The 18,726-nt window shown below is 49.1% G+C and overlaps 2 protein-coding genes across 11 annotated transcripts in view; one reads left to right on the top strand and one right to left on the bottom strand.

The window, feature by feature from the left end:
- The window catches only part of pphln1 (periphilin 1), a 57,352-nt gene that overhangs the window by 8,987 nt on the left and 29,639 nt on the right, over nt 1-18,726 (top strand). For 3 of the 9 annotated variants that reach the window (XM_019883003.1, XM_019883004.1, XM_019883001.1), the window contains one exon: nt 1,529-2,099. The exons of 5 other annotated variants lie outside the window; for them this stretch is intronic. In XM_019883003.1, coding sequence (XP_019738562.1) covers nt 1,529-1,801 — 273 coding nt within the window. In that variant the 3' untranslated portion in view covers nt 1,802-2,099. Of the gene's footprint in view, nt 1-1,528; nt 2,100-15,249; nt 16,263-18,726 lie in introns of those variants that run through there. One more of the 9 variants, XM_019883008.1, reaches the window with a different exon arrangement.
- Nucleotides 2,192-18,726, bottom strand: part of LOC109523674 (prickle-like protein 1) — a 17,295-nt gene continuing 760 nt past the window's right edge. The window contains exons 1-8 of one of the 2 annotated variants that reach the window (XM_019882992.1): nt 10,891-10,999; nt 8,427-8,615; nt 8,146-8,259; nt 7,286-7,423; nt 5,319-5,522; nt 5,051-5,237; nt 3,988-4,968; nt 2,192-3,907 (exon numbers count right to left, since the gene is read on the bottom strand). In XM_019882992.1, the coding sequence (XP_019738551.1) occupies nt 2,979-3,907; nt 3,988-4,968; nt 5,051-5,237; nt 5,319-5,522; nt 7,286-7,423; nt 8,146-8,259; nt 8,427-8,615; nt 10,891-10,905 (2,757 nt within the window). In that variant the 5' untranslated portion in view covers nt 10,906-10,999 and the 3' untranslated portion in view covers nt 2,192-2,978. Of the gene's footprint in view, nt 3,908-3,987; nt 4,969-5,050; nt 5,238-5,318; nt 5,523-7,285; nt 7,424-8,145; nt 8,260-8,426; nt 8,616-10,890; nt 11,000-18,726 lie in introns of those variants that run through there. The other variant, XM_019882994.1, reaches the window with a different exon arrangement.

The raw sequence follows: 18,726 nt of genomic DNA, 5'->3' as shown, positions 1-18,726 counted from the left end.
CCCGCCCCACTTATGAAACATTTTGATTCATGGTTCTATCGCTCACTTTACATGTTTGTTTGTTTGGCTTTCTGCATCCAACATGGTCTCGCCATCTTGAGGGAGGGCCCGTTGCTCCTGCAAAAGTGCAAAAAAACAGATCGGAAACGGACTTTTCCCTCATCACGCCAACATCGTGCCTGGCCGTGTGCCGCTGTGTGTGTGTGTTTACGGAGCTCGCTAAAATTGCTCCTCTGAAATTCAAACCTGAGCTGTTTCTCGTTGTCCGAGTTGACTTTGGCTGCGGTACAAACTAGCTGGTTCTCGTGAGCGACCAGGCTTGAAAGGCAATAAACTCGATCGCTTTTTACTCTTCGCATTCCAGGCTGTGGCACAAAGGGTATTTCATTTCGTTTGTTGAGGAATCTAAATATATTTGACAACTCGGCCAAAGTACAGGCATTTCAGGCTCTTTTGTTTGGGCTTCAAAGGTGGCAGCGCTTGACTGAGGCCCCCCATTTGGTAGCTTTTTTTAAATTATTTTTTTTTCCCGCTTACTGGCTGTCCCAAACCGGGCGGGCAGGCAGGCAGGCACACGTTGACCGCTCACGTGCGCCTCTGCTCCAGTTTAACAGCCTGCCTGCAATCACCATAGTTTTTGCAAAGGAGTTTGGGGTGGGGGGGTTCAACTTGTTCGCCCCACCCAGAGTTAATCACGATTCTTTTCCTTCCTGTTTGGATAAGAGAGGAAGTCGTTTGGATGAGAGGGGAAGTCATTTATAATCCAGGAAGTATATTCCTACCACATTGTTTCAGAGACGGTTACAATTATTATTTTTCCTCTCTATCCATTAAAGTGGTTGTTTCATGTACTTGATTGGATATTTCCTGAGAGACGCTAATTCGGTCATTCACGTCACAGCGGGGCATCGACTCCCAATTAGTTGAAAATGACCAAAGGAAGCGAGTGTTTGTTTGGCATCGACACAATTTCCTGCAACGATTTGCGTCGTCTGGACCAATCGGCGGCCTTTGATTTGATTGAGGCGGCGCCGACGGACGTAGTTTGGACGTCCCCGCAGGACCGTAAACAACTCGAAGCGGCGGCTTTGTCGGAACGGGCAAACGTGTTGTTTCATTAGAAGAGTAAAGAGCCGCCGCGACGTGCTGGATGTTGTCTTCCCTTCCCAAGTCCTTGTTCTTCTCACTCCTCCTGAGCTGCAAGTCCTTTTATTGCTTCGTCCCCTGCCATCGGCGATTTAAGCTGCCTTTATGGAACTTGAGAAGATGCGTAAACCCCCCCCAGTTGACACCAGCATGTTCAACCAAGGACAATTAAAACGAATTGCGTTCACACCACAAGGACAGCACAGGGGCAAAGCTCCTTTTCTCAACTCAAGACGGCATCATTTATTCATCGTCAGCCTGATTTGTAAACAGTCATGTGATGGATGTACCACTGAAAACAAAGCATTTTTTTTGTTTTGTTGTTGTTGTTTTTTTGTTTTGTTTTTTTTTGGTTTTTTTTTGTTGCCCTGTCCACTCTCAGGTGTACCGCCAGGACTGTGAAACCTTCGGTACGGTGGTGAAGATGCTGGTTGCTAAAGATCCAGATCTGGAGAAGCAGCTCCAAGTCCCGCTCAGGGAGAACCTCGGGGAGATCCGCGAACGTTGTCTGGAGGACCTCAAACACTTCATCAACGAACTGGATGAGGCAATCCGGCAGCCGGAAGTCCCCACTTGTGACTCGACCACCCCTTCCGCAAGCTTGAGTAGCCAAAAACTTTCAAAGACCGGGGGCAATCACAGCTCGACTTTCTGACAAATGACTCTCACGTAACGTTGCAGGACTCACGTCTGACCACGGAGGATAACTTGGATTGTGACTCACTGGACACATGTTGGATTTCTGGATTTCACACAATTTTCCAGCACGGGGGTGGAGGTTCATCAGTGTTAGTTTGGGAAAGAAAAAAAATCATTTCTACCTTTCTAGTGTTCTCTCTTCAAAGTTTGTTGAAATATACTGGTGCTGAGTCACCAAGGTAACGGTGATGCGTCGCTGACCTTTTCAGTGAGCAGAATGACAACGTTTTCCAAATAAAAATACTTGTTTTTTTGTTTTGTTGTGCTTTTTGTATTTAAATTATTTATTGTGCTTTACACATACATGTACTCATTTGGTTTATAAGCCATTAAATATTTAAAAAAAAAAAAAGTTTCCTTTTTACATGTAAAAAGTCTGCAATTAAAGCAGGAAATTTGCCAGTGGCCAAAAATCCACTTTTTTTCTGCCGCTTTGCAAAAATATTTTATTACAAGCATCTTTACAATCTTCGGTATAATAACTGGTTATGACACAACAAGTGTAGTGAATATTTGGGCTCACTCGAGACATTACATAGTGTGCTAAATGTTTGAAATAGACATTGTTTGATGGCACTTAACCGGAGAACTCAGTTTATGAAACGGCACCTTCTTGGTTCCTTGTAAAACACGAACAGCTGGCAATTTTTCACTTTAATTCCACTTCCAAAGCATTCATTTAAACCACCATAAAATTAAAAAAAAAATACCAGTATTAAAATCATATTTACAGTACGTTTTTTTTGCAATGTAACATTAAATAATTGTTTAGTTTCTTATTCTACTTTTATCATCCGCCTGTGTGTAGAATTTCCCTGCTGACTGTACACGTAGCTGCAAAGCTTAGCCCCCCGCCCCCCCTTTGAAAAAACATAATTTTCACTTGAACTATGCTTGGCCACTTTGCAGCCCATGCGTTACATAACAACTCCCTGTCAAATGAATGTACACTTTTGGGCTCATTTACAGTTTCCTTTGTCAACCAAGACTCGTTCCTTCCAAGTTCCATCGATCGTCGCCTAATTGCAACTCACCATATATCTCAAGTTCTTCAACTCTTGTACAAAACCTTTTGGGTTTAAAAAAAAACAAAAATACTTTATGCGGGTCATAGTGTCAATGCAGACTGAGCTTTAGGAAATAATGCAGTTTTTGGAGCGGCGGCTCTTCCTGCGACCGGCCTTTGAGCCATGACTTTGGGACGAGAGGGCAATGACCCTCGGGTAATCCTCGGCATAGTAGCGCCCGGCGGGTCGAGGCTGGGGGATCGGCTGGCCCAGGAAGTATCCCTCCTGTTCAGAGTCCGATGATGATGAAGAGCAAGTGGAGCACCACTCGTCCTCATCTTTATAGTGAGCCATAAAATGCTCAATCCGACGGTCTCCCTGGGTTGGCCCCTGAATCAAATATTCAGACCGGCTTTGAGAGTACGCCAGTGGTTGACTTGGAGACCTTTGTCGGGTGCCAGCAAGATGATGTCGGTGATGTCGAAATGGTCTCTGCGCCTTTTCCGACGGCACCATGTTGAGGGCAATGTCTGAATGGGTTTTGCGGCTCCTGTGGTGCCTACCGTGGTGGGGATTCTGTCTGTTGCGCCCGTGGTGACTGGACGGACGGGTTCTTTCCCAGCCCGCCTCGTCGTGGGCATAAGCCCTCCGCTGTGGCCTCTCACTCATCGGGTGCTTTCGAATATTGACCTCAAAGCCATCGTTATATCCGTTGTCCACGGTGTCATCTGTGAACTTGACCATCTGAGGAGGCCTGGACTGTGACTTGGTCCTCCTCAGAGCTGGCGCGTGGACAAACGCAGAAGGTGGTGCTTCTGAATGGGGGTACAAAGACAGAAGTCCTCCCCTGGTCGCTAGGTCTCCCTCTTGTGCCGTCTCCTGGCCGCCTTTCACCAAGTTAAGGTTGAGAGAGGAGTTACTGTGGTGAAGGTGAGATGAATTGTAGGTCCCCATGTTGCTCATTTTCTCACAGCCATCTCCCGCCAAAGGTTCCTGCGTTGCATGGAGGGAGTAGACCATAGGCCTATCCCTGCCATCTCCGTCAACAGATGCACCTACGGAAGCAAAAAAATTTATATTCCACACCTTTTTCGGTTCATTGAAGCATCATCGATCCAAACGAAATCGTCCTTACCTGTGATGTTTGACAGTGCCAGCGAGTCCATGGAGTCTCCCACACCCTGCCCCGCCTTCCTCAGCTCATCTGCAATACACTCAAGTGTATCTTGGTACCACTGCCTGTTCTCTTGCCACAGGGAATGCTTGCCTGCGCTGGACTGATCCTGATCTTGGTCCAAGTCTAACTCTTGGATCTTTCTGGCACTGGCAGGCCCTGGGTGACTTCCATAGGCCGAATCTCCCAGCCCATCCTGAGACTGGGCCCAGTACATTTCGGGAAGATGCTTCTTGCTCATGAGGCCGGGGCTCAGGCTGTTGGCTCTGGATTGATTGGAAGTTTGGCTCTGGGTGGGGCTGGTGGGGGTTGGTGAAGAGGCGGTGATTCCGAGGCTTTCCGGCTTTAGCCAAGGGTCGCAGACACTTATCAAATGATTTCTGTCTTGACCGGGAGTGGAAGATTTTAGGGATGGCTGCTGAATCTGGTGCAACATTCCTTGGTCCCCGAACTTGAGCAAGAGCTGAGTCATGTAGTCCTCGTGCTGGGCCCATTCCTCTGGGTCCTCTTCTCCCCCAGCATCCTGCTCTTCACGATCCCTCCAGTACCTTTCCTCATCCAGGCCGAGATGAGAAAGCTTCTTCCCAACGACATCGATATCCCCGTCCACTTCGCCCTCGACCAACTTGTACTCGCTCACGGAGACGACGGTGCAGGGGTTTAAGACTTGGGACTGCCTCCACTGTTCGGCGGGCCTGCTGCTCTTCCCCATGCGGACACTGCGCCGGGATTCGCGTGAGCGAGCGGACTGAAAAGCGGAGTCCGAAGAATCTGAGGCGTGGATGTCCTCTCCTTGGCTGCAGGCCTTTGAACAGTAGATGCGCCCTTGTTTCGGCAGGAAAGGACAGCCCAGCAAGGACGTCTTACACTGAGCGCAACAGAAGCACTCGTCCGTGGCATGCCAGTGCCCGCCTTCGTAGGTCATTTGAGCATGGTCCACTCCTATACGGCAGTCGGAGGGAAAGAGACATTTGTGAATAAGGAGAGGAGCGCGGGGTTCGCGACCCCCAAATGTTTGACTTACCAATATTTTCACCGCAGGCCTCGCAGTACTCTGCATACAGCGACTCGAAACATCCACAGCAGTAAGGCCGTCCGTCTTTCATGATGTAGCGTTGCCCCCCTAACATTGTCCCGCACTCAAAGCAGGCAAAGTGCTTCATGTGCCAATGACGGCCTTCCGCCTCCGTGCACTCATCTGCGAAAATAATCTGAAAGGGAGAGAGGCACGCGAACGGTTGATGCGATGAACCTCAACATAAAGAGTACTCGACTCCGTCGCTGCTACCGACCTCATCGCAAGAGGAGCATCTCGGTTTCATAATTTCCGCGTGGTGTCTCCCACAGAGGATTTTGCCATTTTGGTAGAAATAGATCAAATCCACAAGCAGCTCCTGACACGTAGCGCACACAAAGCATGCCGGGTGCCAGCAGGGGCTCGGTCCAGCTCTCGAAGCAAAGATTGCCATCTCGCCTCCGTTGATGCCACCTCCACACTGCCAAACATATACAAGTGAAGCATGAGACTCGTATTCTAGGCATCTTGTTAATGCACTGGCTCTGCCGATAATCTACTGCTAAGTATGTTGAAATTGTCGTGTAATACGTTTTTTTTTTTTAATACACATGTTTATCCCTGTTAAGGCTCGAAACCAGAAAAGCCAGTGATCTTATCCAATCAAAACAGGTCCCCGAAAAACAAAAACGAATTTAACCTGCTTGCAAAGCCATTGAATCTATTAAAGCAAAACCGCAGATTGTGTTTCACGTCTTTCAGAGTGTAGCTGCCTGTTCCTTTTTTCATTCAGGATTAGCTGTTCTCGTATCTGATAACCGATTGAAGTCAGCGTTGCCTTTCACTTTGTCTCGCTTTACGATCAAAGCCATAAATGCGATAATGCGGGTGGGGCCCCCGTGAGTTTGAACAGAGCCCGCTGTCCTTGGTCTTGAGACGCCATAGCTCATATGACTCCGCAGAGATCGTCGCGGTGTGTCCGACTGCCCCATCGCAAGTCTTTATTTAACCCATGAGAGCGAGGGGACGCCAACGGACAGCGATAGCGTAGCCGCCGCAGCTGTTTGCTATTATTCCGAGTGGACAGGCGGGGTGGGGGGGGCCTTGGCTCATGTGTGTCCCTGAGAATGACGGAAACTGGAGCCTCATAATTTGTCCGTGAGCATGTGTGCATTCATAGGTATGAAGTATCCGCAACCGCGGTTGTGTGACGCGGCTTTGCGCGGATGAGAATGTAAGTTACGTCCCAGTGAATACGTGACACGATGGCATTTCCACTTTGGATTAGCGTGTGTGTCAGCATGTGTTGCTAGCTAGCAACATACGATGTGTTTGTTAGCATCTATGTTTGGGGCGCTAACCCAAAGTAACATAGCTAGCATAGCCAAGCAGAGGATGTGCTTTCCTCGCTGGTGAAGGCTTTAATTTGTTTTAATTCCAGTGGCCGTGGAAAGGTTTCCGTAAGTTTAAGGAGCGTCTTGAATGGTATGAGAACCATCGGTGCATTGAAACAACAGATGCTTTTCGGCATTGTTGTGTTGGTTGATATTTCACGGCCAAGGGCCAGAAGCATGCCGCAGGCTGTAGTTAAATCAAGCCGAGGTTTTCTGTTGTCATGGCTTTGTTTGTTTGTTTGTTTGTTTGGCTGGCAGGATTTCACAAGAAGTACTTGGAGGTTTTGCCCTCAGAACTTTTTGTGACGTGTCACATTTTTGTTCAGTGTGAGTGAACGAGTCATGAATGTGAACACTGACCTTTTGACTTTTATAGCAGTCAATAGCAATATGTGAGTTAACCGACAAATTTGGGTGGCTTATCTATGAATGTATTGTTGAGCCTTGCCTGCAGTGTCCTGCATGACATTTTAGTTTGGCAAAAACATGCGAGTTATATGTAATTACAAACCGCATACCTTGAGCGATTTCGGAAAAAATTGAATTTCAGTTTTGATGTAGAAACCTGCACTTGGGCTCACACTTTTGGGCAGGAAATTGCTCGACGCCCTCTAGGGGAACTGACTTCAGCGCTCGGCTGGAGCATGAGCGCTCCCGCCGCTTCCTCCAAATAATGAGTGGCGCGTTTATTAAAGAATTCCAAACCATCGCGTCAGCCAATGAGACCAGCTTAAGATATAAATAGGGCACCAGTTGGTTTTCGTCAGTCCAAACGGCCTGATGGCTACGTGAGCTCTATGTGACCTCTCGGCGCGCGTGCGCGCGGTAACGGCAACCGCGCGCTACTTACATTCTCGCATCGTGTGTGTTGCAGAGCTCGAGGCAGGATCTTGGGCGTTCCCCTCCCGAGCGCCTCTCTCTTCCGCTGGGCGCTGAACATGTGAAGCTCCCTGTTCTCCTCCTCGGTTAGGGCCTGGCAATAACGAACCTAATGGAGACAGAGCAGTTTCTTAGCCGGCGAAAAAGAAAATAACTTTGAGGCGGCGTATCACTGTCTGGAAAAGTGGGTTTATTTGAACTTCTTCCGCTCGGCTCTTTCCCCGTGTTTGGAAACGGTGCAGATTCGCCGATAAAAGAGCACAGCTTGTCCTTACAACAGGCTGGGCTCACTTTCTCCCTCCCTAACCACAGTAACGCGAGGAATTCCTCCTCTTGAAACGCCAACAAACATTATAAAACCTCCCCATCAAACACTGTGTATGTTGACCAGACTTATTGTGTATCCGTCGGGTGTTTATCTAGAGACCGCCTCAGCCAGCCCTCGCGTGGGTTGATAAAGCTCCCCGACGTATCTCCCGACGTAAACTCTTATCAGCGCAGATGTGAAGGGAGGGCACCGTAAAGCGCTTTGACAGACGAGGGAATGTGGCTATTGTCCCGTTTGTGTTAGTTCAGGCTTTCGTCGGCTGTTGCCGTTTTATTGCCAGCCGGATCCACAACTTTCTCCGTTGCCGTGATCAGATGTTGCTTTGAATTGAGGGACGCTTTCTGGTCTGACAAACAGCCGGCTGTGCTAGAAACTTTGGGTTCTGCGCTATTTCCTCCACACGACATTCTGCCCACGATCTTGCTGCGTTTGTCTCCCGAGTTTATTGTCATTGAGTTTGAATCGGTAGATCAATAAAAGAAACATTGCGAGCGAGAGGATACCTCGTTGTCGTGAGGCGGCAGCTGGTAGAGGAGCTGTCTGATCCGGTGTTTCTCACCGCAGCTGTTGACGTACGGCACTTTGTCCTCCGGCAGACAGGAAAAATACATCTGGACCTGCGGTTTTAAAGACCAACGCAGAAACGTCATAGGATTGAGAAGCTATCATGGCGCGCTACGTCGCACTTCGATGAGGGCACAAATCAGTAGAGAATTTTGAATTGTTTTTTTGACCAACAAACTACACCGTCGTCATATGCCGCTCGTAAACTTTGAGACGTTACCTGTTCGGGTCTAAGTCCCGGTGGCACCCACGCGTACTCCTCCAGCGCACAGCCGGAGTCGTCATCCGAGGTGGAGCTCCTCTGGAAGCTCACGGGCACCTTGCCTTTGTTCCCCCCGGGAAGAGGCTCCATATCCGGGCCTCGATGCGATGGACGCTCACTGCGCTCCGGGTTCATCAAGCGTGGTCGCTGTCGAGAGAAAAAAGCAAAAAAAAAAAAATCTAGATATATATCCTAATAATAATTTTTAAAAAAAACTGTCATATATATTTTTTGGTCGTCACCCCATTCGTCTCACGAGTCCTTTCATGCTTGACGGGAAATCAAAACATAGCACTTAAGAGGCCCTCCAGATGATGTGTCATGGAAAACTGCAACCCAGCTTTTCCATTAGCACTAGAAAAGGCTTTCATTCCAGCGCTGTGCCCTCCGTGTCTGAAAATGACGACAGTTGAGGGCATTCTGATGCACGAGGGGGCTTTTGTACACTTGTTTAAATCTGCTCTCGGCGTGCTTGGACAACAGATGTTGCCAGCCAGTAATCATCTGTTGCCTTCCAGGTTGCGTTAAAAGTACAACGTATGTAAGCCGAGCATGGCCTGGATGACAAGTGCTGCTTTAAATATGCATCCGGCCGGGGGCCGAGCATTGCCTCGGTTGGAGCAGGAAAAATTAATCTGGGGGAAAAAGCTTGACTGGGCTTTTCCGAAGAGCCTTTCGAGCACATTCAAGACTTGACGTACTCGCCGTCTCCTGCGTTCAGCAGCGTTCAGTGCGGCGTTTCAGTCCCCGGGGACTGTCGGGGAAAAAAAGTGATTTGCTCAGTCGCTTTGACATGCAGACCTTGTTTGGGGGCGAAACAGATGCTTGCCATTATCACCCCAGAGCTTATGTAGGTGTGATGTTTTACATGTATGAGGGCGGCGCTATCCGGGCCGTTTGGGTCTTGATGGCCTCTACCGACAAAACAATGGCGCGCCAGACGGGTCTAACTGTCGGACCGAGTGTCCTTGTCCGCAGCCTCATTTAGAATATGCAAAGAACACCGCTTGCGTCCATTGCAAACGTCGCTCACCCTTCGGGCTTTCGCGCAAACGAGGATTAGCATTTTCTGCCATTAGCATACAGTTCCATCAAAGAAAGCCCAGGGCCTCAAAACACAACATTAGCACGTCAAACATGCGGCTAAAGACCAAACCGAAGCTTCTCCTTGGGGGACAAAGGAGCATCTGAGGCTCGCTTTGTTCTTCTTGGCCTAATCTGTCAAGTTTTATGGTCGGATAGATAATGTTATCACACTGGGAATTCTTTTTTTTTTCCCACCCACTCCACGCTGCGATCTCGCGTAACCTTGTTAGCTCCAGTCAGCAGCACCATTTGATGAGCTAAGTCTTCATTTGATGGCACTCCATCATTCCCTCTTTTGATGAATTTACGGCTGGCTAAAAAAATTGAGCCCGACGGCCATTTCTTAGTGGACGATTGCATCTTCCAGTGAGTCAGAACGTATTTTATCTGCGAGGTCTGAAAGAGAGCCTTGCTCAATGAGGGCAAGCGTACTTTCCTTTGATTTTTTTTTTTTTTTTTTAACATCATCAATTGAATCTAAAACCCCCATTAGCTCTCTGTTATAAAGTTGCTTTATTTGGACACCAAAACCCCTCGAGGAAGCCATTTCCACACCACTTTCCAACCTCTGGCATCTCAAAAACGTTGCAGATTCCTCGTCCAACCTACACGGTCAACTCACAATACCCCTTGGCACTAACACAATGCTTGTCTTTGTCAAGGGGGTGGGGGGCACAAACAGAAATCGCCACCCGGTCCTCCTCCTGAAGGCAGGCGGCGTCAGCGGACGTGACATGGGGGGAGGTTGGCTGAGTTCGAGCGTGCTTTAAAAAAAAAAAAAATTTTAGGAGTCACAACATCGGGGCCTGTGCAAACACGGGCCAGATGTAGTCGGCTAACGGTTAACTGCGCTCTCCTCCCCCGCCTGACTGACACTTTTAAAGGGGTCTCTCCTTCACCGCTGACGTTGGACCGGGTAGGTCAAAAAGTGAGTCGAAACGCGAGCCCTCAAACAGTCGTGACTACGACGAGAGGTGTCGCTGAGCGACATCTTTTGGGTTTCGTTTGATCTCCGGGAACAGCGTTTTGTTTCCCTTCTCTCTCTCTCGATACATTAAGGTGCCTACCGCAACGCACGTGATCAGAGATGTGTGGCGGAAAAGGACGCAAATGCTGATGGCAAAAAAAAAAAAAAAAAGCAAATGTTCCACACCAGCGGTTGTGGAAAAACATTCAATAGTGGAGTTGAAAGGCCGAGGTCATCGCTTACTTTTACTGCTGGAGTGTATTATTTCAGGGCCAAATGGGTGTCACGAGGGTGCGCGAGGCACTCAAACCGAGACAAATGACGTCACGTAAGACTCCCCGTTGAATTTGCTTCACGCTTGGTCCTTACCTCCAGGAAAAGCATCCTTCTTCCCCACCTGATGCGAACGTCGGCCCGCTTCCTCTCAGCCCCACAGCGCTCGCTCTACATATGTGCACCGCCAAGGCCGACACGTCTTGACTCTAATCAGTTCCAGATCCAGCTGGGTCAGGAAACCCCACGCACCCCCCACCCACTCCCTCCCCTCCTTCAAATGTCTCAGAAAGTTAAGAGGGACCCCCCCTTTTCAGCTGCGGAGCACCTCATTGAGGGAACCCGAAATCCTTGAGAAGGAGGTCCAAGAGAGACAATGTCTCTCTCCGGAGTGTCTCAAGATCCCAAGTGTGTCGCGAGTGCATGTGTGGAGGCAGGTCTGACTCGCCGGCCCCTCCCTCATCCCTCCCCTCGCCTGCAAATAGCCTGCCAATGCACTTCAATCAGTGACACCCCCCCACCCCCACTCTGACTTGACTGCAAAGGTTTCCTGAGTGTTCGATGACACGTCCCAAGATGACATAGAAACAGGACCAGGCTCCTGATGCAATCGGCACCCCCAAAATGTGCCGCTTTCCGCTTTCCGGCCTTGTCGTGTTGTCCAGGGCAGTATTTGTGATTTGGAATTCCAACAAATTAGCAGACACTCTGCGACTCCTCGTCATGCTGCGGCAGCTCGCCGGTGACTTATTTGGACAAGGTCGCAACCATCTGTCATGGTAAAAGGCTGAAAAGAAAAGCAGGAGTCGTCTCAAAACGCTCCGGCTTGAAAAATGAGTGGACTCAATTGTCCGATGGGACAAAGATGCCCCCCACCCCCCTCACCCTGACAACCAGGCTAAGTGACTTAACAGAAGGGACGACGGGGCTGTTTGTCACATGCCAAATTAGCTGCCGCCAAGAAATAACAGCAGCAGTCGCTAACTCGCTTACGGAGAAGCGCTTTGGCGTCGCGGCTTTCTTTCCTGGCAACGCGTCGAGAAACTAAAATGACTGCTCACAACGGACACCTCGCTCTTAATAGCGATTGTACTCTCCTCCCGACTGATCTATCCAAGTGTGCCCTGTGTGAAGAGCACCAATAATCCAAAGGGTGACGACGAGTTGGGCTAAAGCGCAATGGAGCGTGAGTGGCCTCGTCCCACACAATAGGCGCACATCCGTCTTTCAAAGCGGGCCTGGTCTTGTAGTTCTTTTGGGGACGCACACAATGGCAACATTGACCTTGCCGTCTCCTCCGCTTCCTCTTAAGAAGTGGTCAAACGTATTGGAATCGTGTATCTGTCGCGCTGCAGCCGATTAGGAGCTCGGCGCTTTACATGATGTGGTCGACGAGGTGTTGCTGCAAAGCAGCCGCGTCATGCGGCAGTCTTTTGCCCCAGTTGTTAGACGCGCGCTGAATGGATTCGACTCCGGTTCAATTCACATGCCCGACACTCACGAGCACAAAGTTAACGAATGGACGGTTTATGCGATGACCTCTGACCCCGAGCATTTGCCAGTGCAAAGGCATCATGTCTGTGAAACTGGAATGCGATGATTGCGTCCGCTGGATTCATTTTTATTATTTGGTGTCACCTTTTGGGGGGCTTGTTTTTGTTTTTTTGGCAGACTGTAGAGTATTTGTTTAAAAAAAAAAAAGCCAAACGATAATCGCGAAATAAATACATTTCAAATCAAGCCCCGAAATCTGATGTATAAAATGAATCAGCAGAGATGGAAAACAAGGGACATTTTCCCTCTAAAAGTCATTCTCACCTGCACTCAATAAGCGCCACGGTGTTACATCCCCCCACGGAAGGACAACAGTGGTTAAATGAGCCCCTTAGAATGTAAATATCACAGGCGGCGGCCCTGCGCTCGCTCTGAACAGAAATCGCGAGTGTGTCTCAACTTGTTGCGGTGTGATCAAAAGCAAGTGATAGAGGCCATCCCTCATGCTAGCGTAGCGCCGAGCACAAAGACGAAGCCCGCCCCCGTAAAATGATTTCCTGGTTTCTGAAAGTCAATGTGACCACCTTGAACCGCTCACAACCTCAAAATACCTCTAAATCCAGAAACCCGAATCATTTTTTTTTACCTCACGACATAGCCCTTCCGTTGACAAGCCTCGACGTATAACTCACCCAAGGGGGCATGTCTAAATCGGAACGCGCGGCGATTTATGACGCAGTTTATCTTAGCAAAGTATATCTGCTGTATCTGTTTCGGATTTTAATAAGCCTTGACCCCCCAGGCCTTATTATGCGCAGCTGCGGCCCATCCAGCAGACGTCTCAATTCGCAGCGCCTCACTTTCTGCCGCTTAGCCCAAAGCTCGTCCTCGCTAACGGCTCGGCGGACGTCTTGCCGGTTCGGTGTTAATATTCCTTGACACTCCTAAACTATGGCTGATTTAGGCTCCTGGTCGTAAAAGCCATCGCTGAGATTTGCTAACTGCCGCAGGGTGTTACTTAAACGCCGTTGGGACAATCGGGGCGGGGGGGAGGGGGGGGCAGCCGTAAAAGTGCCGTAAAATGCAGGAAATTGTCAAGTGACTGGCAAGCGACCTTAAGGCGAGGTTGTGAAGTAGCGGCTTTAGTTACCGTCCCGTGTTCCACTTGAACCAATTAGCTGCGCGCGGATTCGGTTTCTTATGTCGAACCTTTGCCACATCTTTGTTTTTTTTTTTTTTTTCCTCCCCCCTCTTAGATCAGTTCAAAGAAGAAGAAAAAAAAATCCAAAACGACTTCTTCAGACCACACAGAAGCATCTCACCAGTCAACAACTTCATTGCAGCCGCAGGTCTTCCTGTACGCTTCTCCGTCGGTGAATCCTGGCCTCTAAATGATTTCTTTTTTTGTTTATTTTGCAAAAATTAGTCTCCTTGAGAGAGAGAGAGAGAGAGAGAGAGAGAGAGAGAGAGAGAGAGAGAGAGAGAGAGAGAGAGAGAGAGAGAGAGAAGAAAAAAACAGACAGGCAAGACGTACCGCAGCTGAACCTGCGAGGAAAATTCATACAAGACGCGGCTTGAAGAATGTTGTTGACTCGCGTGGAGAATTATATCGCCGGATTGATTTACAGTCGCGTCGCACCGAGAGCCAAAATAAATGCTGTCAATCAGCGCTCAGCGCCTCAGACGCGGAGATGTAAAAGGTCTGTTGAACAAATCATTTAACAACGTCAGGCGAGACGGCTCGTCGCGTGACATTTGCCAACCTCCCTCCTGCACATGCAATCCGTGCCGTATCTTGAAAATCGAGACTCCGCATTACATGTCGGACGGCGATTGAGGGCGTGTCCACGATGGCGTCATGACCGGGATGCTGACATCAGTCAAGCGTCACAGATACACAAAGACATTAAAAAAAAAAAATGGAATTAAAAGCTTTTTTTTTTCTTGTACTTGTGTATAACCCCCTCTGACCACACCCCCCCCCCCCCCCCCCCCATCCTTAGATGGCCTCTCTGTTAATTTGGACCGAAGTGATTGTTCCGCTTAAAACCCTCCTCTGGGCTTTCTCTGCGTCTCGCACGGCCGCGGTCTTAGCTCTCTAAACACACTGACGACTAATCTGCAACAGATGGAAGAGGCGATGGCGAGAGGAAGCGCTTTGCAGCCTTCGCGAACCAAATGATCGGCTTTCGGGCCATCCCAGTCATTGGATGTGCACCGCCGTTCCCCAAGGGGCTCCTTCGGACACATTTGGACTTCCGTGCTGCCCGTCCACAACCAGATGTGTGAAAGGGCCCCGAAGGGCATTCCGGGAGAGCCTCCCACTCCTTCATACTCTCCAAAACAGCCGATTTACAGTTGTGAAGCCACCCCAAAACTCTGCAACCTATCAAAAAAAAAAAAAAAGTGTATGGCCGCACGTAAACACGCCCTAACGTTTCGGGTTTCACGGTTGGCTGCTTGGGGATAATGAGCGCCTTCGCTGGCAGCTTAGTGTCTGTTTTATTTATTTATTTTTTTGAGGTCAACAGTGTAAACACAACAGGCACTTTTAAGTCCCTCATTAATGCAGAGGGCAATTTGAAGCTCGCGTTCACAAAGGCGGTGAAGGAACAAACGGAGCTCCGAGCACTGTAACCCAGACAACAGTCGCAACGGCTGTTTGTGTCGCTGCGGCCGGGCGCTCGGAAAGTCCCGAGCTTTCATCCGCCGGGCGTTGACGACGTGTCCCCCTCTTGAAGAAACGCTGCAAAGTCAAAGACGTTGAGCCGACGTGATCGGGAGGCGCGCTTGAAAGTAGTATTTCGATTTACTTCTGTTCCCTCTCCAAAATCGGATGAGAATTTGTTTCCGCGGGTGAGCAATTTCCGATTGGCTGCAGGCACGAAGCGATGCGACGCAATGTCAGCATGGCTGTTCAAAAAAAAAAAAAAAAAAAGTGACTCCGTGCTTTCCTGAGAGTCTCTTCCTGACTCCGAGTATCATCAGATTGGACGAAACCATTTCCCCTCTGGACGATTTGAAAGGATGACCACCCGGGTGGAAAAGATCTCATCTTGTTTATGCCTTTTGATATGTACTCATCATCTTTTTTGTGGGGGGGGGGGCATGTTTAAAAAAACTCGGAAAATACACGGAGCGAAAATAGAAGACAGATGAGCGTAGCGCGCACGAGCCCAATGTCGTATATTCTCCGGGTTTGTCGCACTTCGGAGTCCTCGCGCAGCCGCCGCCAAAGCTGTTTCGATTGCCGTTGATCACGCGTTGTACAGGCCGCACCGAGCGCGCGGCCAATTTTGCAAACCGTAAATACTGTGAAATGTCACCCTCGCGCCGGCAACGCCGCAGCTTGTTATTGCTGCCGTGGCAACGCGTGCCTGACATCACGCACCCGTCGCCAGGTTGGCCCGTTTTCTGAGCGCGCGACTCTTCGGCTTGGGGTGAAAATATCACTCCCATTGGCCCGCGCTGTGTTTTGACTCGGCAGCGACCCGAAAACCCCCCAAAAAGCCGTCATTTGTCTTTCCCGTGTCGCTGGGTGGTCACATAATTACGGTCTTGCCGCTCCGACATTTTCAATGAGATACTATCTATACTATTAGACTAACGAGCCTTTTAATTATTATCATCTAATAATCATCACCTTTTCATGTCTGCCTGGTTGGAGACTGACTGGGGCTGTCTGGGAAGCTTTCTGAAGGTGTGTGTGTGTGAGTGTGTGTGTGTGTGTGTGTGTGTACACGAGGGCTTTAATCATCATCAAATAGAGCTGTGTGTACAGGTAATTAAGTTGGTGCCGAAGCGACTCTCAGTCGCAGCTGGGAGTCTTCGCTCTGCGGTCTCCCAATTCGTGTCGGCCATTTTTCTTCAACGTCTGGTCGACTTGCATTCCCCCACAAACTGACCATAATACTCGCCTTGTGCAGCCAGTGCGGCCTGCAGGCTTCAGTGTGTAACCACGAAAGCAAAAAAAATAGTTGACAACCCCCCACCCCCAACCCTCCGGTATGCTAACACCTTCGAATTTGTGCGCATCTCCAGATTGCCCTTTTTGTTGGACAACGGGAAAAAGTAAACAATTGCAACGTTTTAGGACCTTTGCTTTGTTGGATGCATCTCTGCCTGTACAGACGTGAGATACTAAGCCAGACTTTGGGCAAAGAGCGAAAAAAACTAAACACAAAAGAAAGATAAATACACTTTGTGGGTTGAAAACGACTTTGTGGCTTCGCCTTTTAGCCCAGTAGGTTAATGCTCAAGCTAAATAGCATCTGTATTGTAGTGCTGTAACTCTTTCCGTCAGTGGTCCCCGAACACCGGTACCATTTAAAAAAAAAAATATTTGATTGTATTTTTTTTGTAGAGTACCATATATGTTCCGATCGGGAATGTACGTTAGCACCCAGGCAGGAATATAGCCAGCCGGCATTGTTCTAGCTATAGCTAAGCTAGGCAGGGAGTTGGCCAATTCGCATTCCAATTTGTGCACAGCTCTTGTCAGCACATAACGAAACAGGAGTCATTCTGTTCCTTATCCTCTGCAAAGAATGGCCCATATTAGTGCTGTACCGATGAGCTGAGAGGAGTTGAGACGTCTCAGTGAACAGCAAATCCTTGCGTCTTGTCTTATTCTATTTCATTACCTTCTTATTTCTGCAAAGTACAATATGGGGTGGTCTTGAGCCTCGTTAAAACTACAACAATTGTCAATGGCCCAACTTAATGGCATTTACATTTCAATGGGGAAAAGATGATGTCAGAGCACCACTTAAATATTTTCTGCTGATGTGCTTCTGTTTCTCATTATCGACTGTTCGGTTTCGACCAGAGGGATCGCTTCTTGGCAAGCGTGCGGCCGTGTTTTCGAATGCTCGCAATGATTTACACACCCCGGCGCTCGCTTTCATTCCAGCGTGCGGCCGCACAAATACACCAGTGTGTGCTCGTGTTGGGCTGCGCGTTGAGACTGACAGACGCGCGCATAGTCGGGACAGTGTTGCGTGTGTACGTGGAGGTCACACACACACGCACACCCACACGCGTATAGACACATATAGCTCACATTGGTGTTTGTGTTTCTGATTAGCTCAATTTGTTTGATCTAATTCCAGTCTGTGCTGTGTGCATGGAAACATCGGAGTGCTTCATCCCCTAAATCGCGAGTCAGCCAGCTGCAAAGACACCCGAAAAGTAGTTTCTGATACTCTGTGCTGTTAAAACGCCATCGGCTCAAGCAGTAAAGCCACGAGTCCTCTAAAATGTGCATTTGCAAAATCTCATTTGTGCTTCTCCGTTCCAAATTAAGCTCTGGTTTATAGTCTTACTTTTGTAGTTGAGTGTAACGTGGGTTTTGTCCCCCCCCCTCCCCCCCCCCTTGCCCAGGACAGTGTCCAACAATACCAAAACAATCTCTCGGGCTGGATTTCCTGTTTGGCACTTGAACAACGGCCCAGTAAGGAGAATCTGGGTTGCATATGACAAAACAAAGAACAGTGAAGGATGAGGCCACTTATTGTGGACAGACGAGCGTGAGAAAAACTCGCATCTGACGGGAGCCTGGTCCATATGCTGTTTGCGGTCGACATCATCGACCAAATCCCCAAATCCGTGGCGTAGCAACGGGACGTTTGCGCCCCCAAATTCAAGATTAGGATAAACTCATGAAAAACCAAAAATTATGTAGGAAGTCCATTCGAATCAAAACTTTTCGAGCCAAAGTTGAGTTGGTTTGTGTCCATAGTTTTTTCATCGGCTGGAGTTACGATGCGTCTCATTTTTTGAAATTGCAAAACGTTTGAGGAGTTGTAATGAGCCAAACGGCCAGCAGGGGGATCAATGCAATCACCTGTTTGCCAACTGTTTCCACTTTGGCGGAGGAGAATGTATTTTTGTTGTAGCGCCACCTACTGCTTTGGCGGCTTTTTTTTCTAAGTACTTGCTATGCATGCATGCTAGGCCTCACTGGCCCCCTGCATCCAAAATGGCTGACCAATTAACCGCAGCTTAACTCCCAACTGGATCCAAACACCCTGCGCGTAGACACAATCTCGCCGGCAGCGCTCAAGCGCCACACACAGATGAGGAAACACACACAGATACATACTCATTAACAAAGGCTTAGCATTGCTTAGTGTCCCCCCCCCACTCCCCGCCCCCCAACAAAGAGCGGCCCCCCACGGAGGAGGTGAAACACACCTCACTCGTCACCTGATCCTCACCCTTGACTGCATCCGAATGGGCAATGAAAACCCTGCCTGGGGTATCAGGTGGGGTAGGCAGATTAACCCCCCAGCCCCCCAACCTTCCACACTATCTGCTCTGTCCCAAATGGACGGATGCATCAAGTGGAGTTGGCATCTCAAAATAAACGCGCCTGCTGGGCCGCTTGTTTTCCATAACTGCCACTAGAGGCCGCAAGTGGCTTCGGCACGAATTCCA

The sequence above is a fragment of the Hippocampus comes genome, unplaced genomic scaffold (assembly GCF_001891065.2).
Source record: "Hippocampus comes isolate QL1 unplaced genomic scaffold, H_comes_QL1_v1.1 scaffold53, whole genome shotgun sequence".
Lineage (NCBI taxonomy): Eukaryota > Metazoa > Chordata > Actinopteri > Syngnathiformes > Syngnathidae > Hippocampus > Hippocampus comes.
This window is presented reverse-complemented; position numbering and strand designations above follow the sequence as displayed.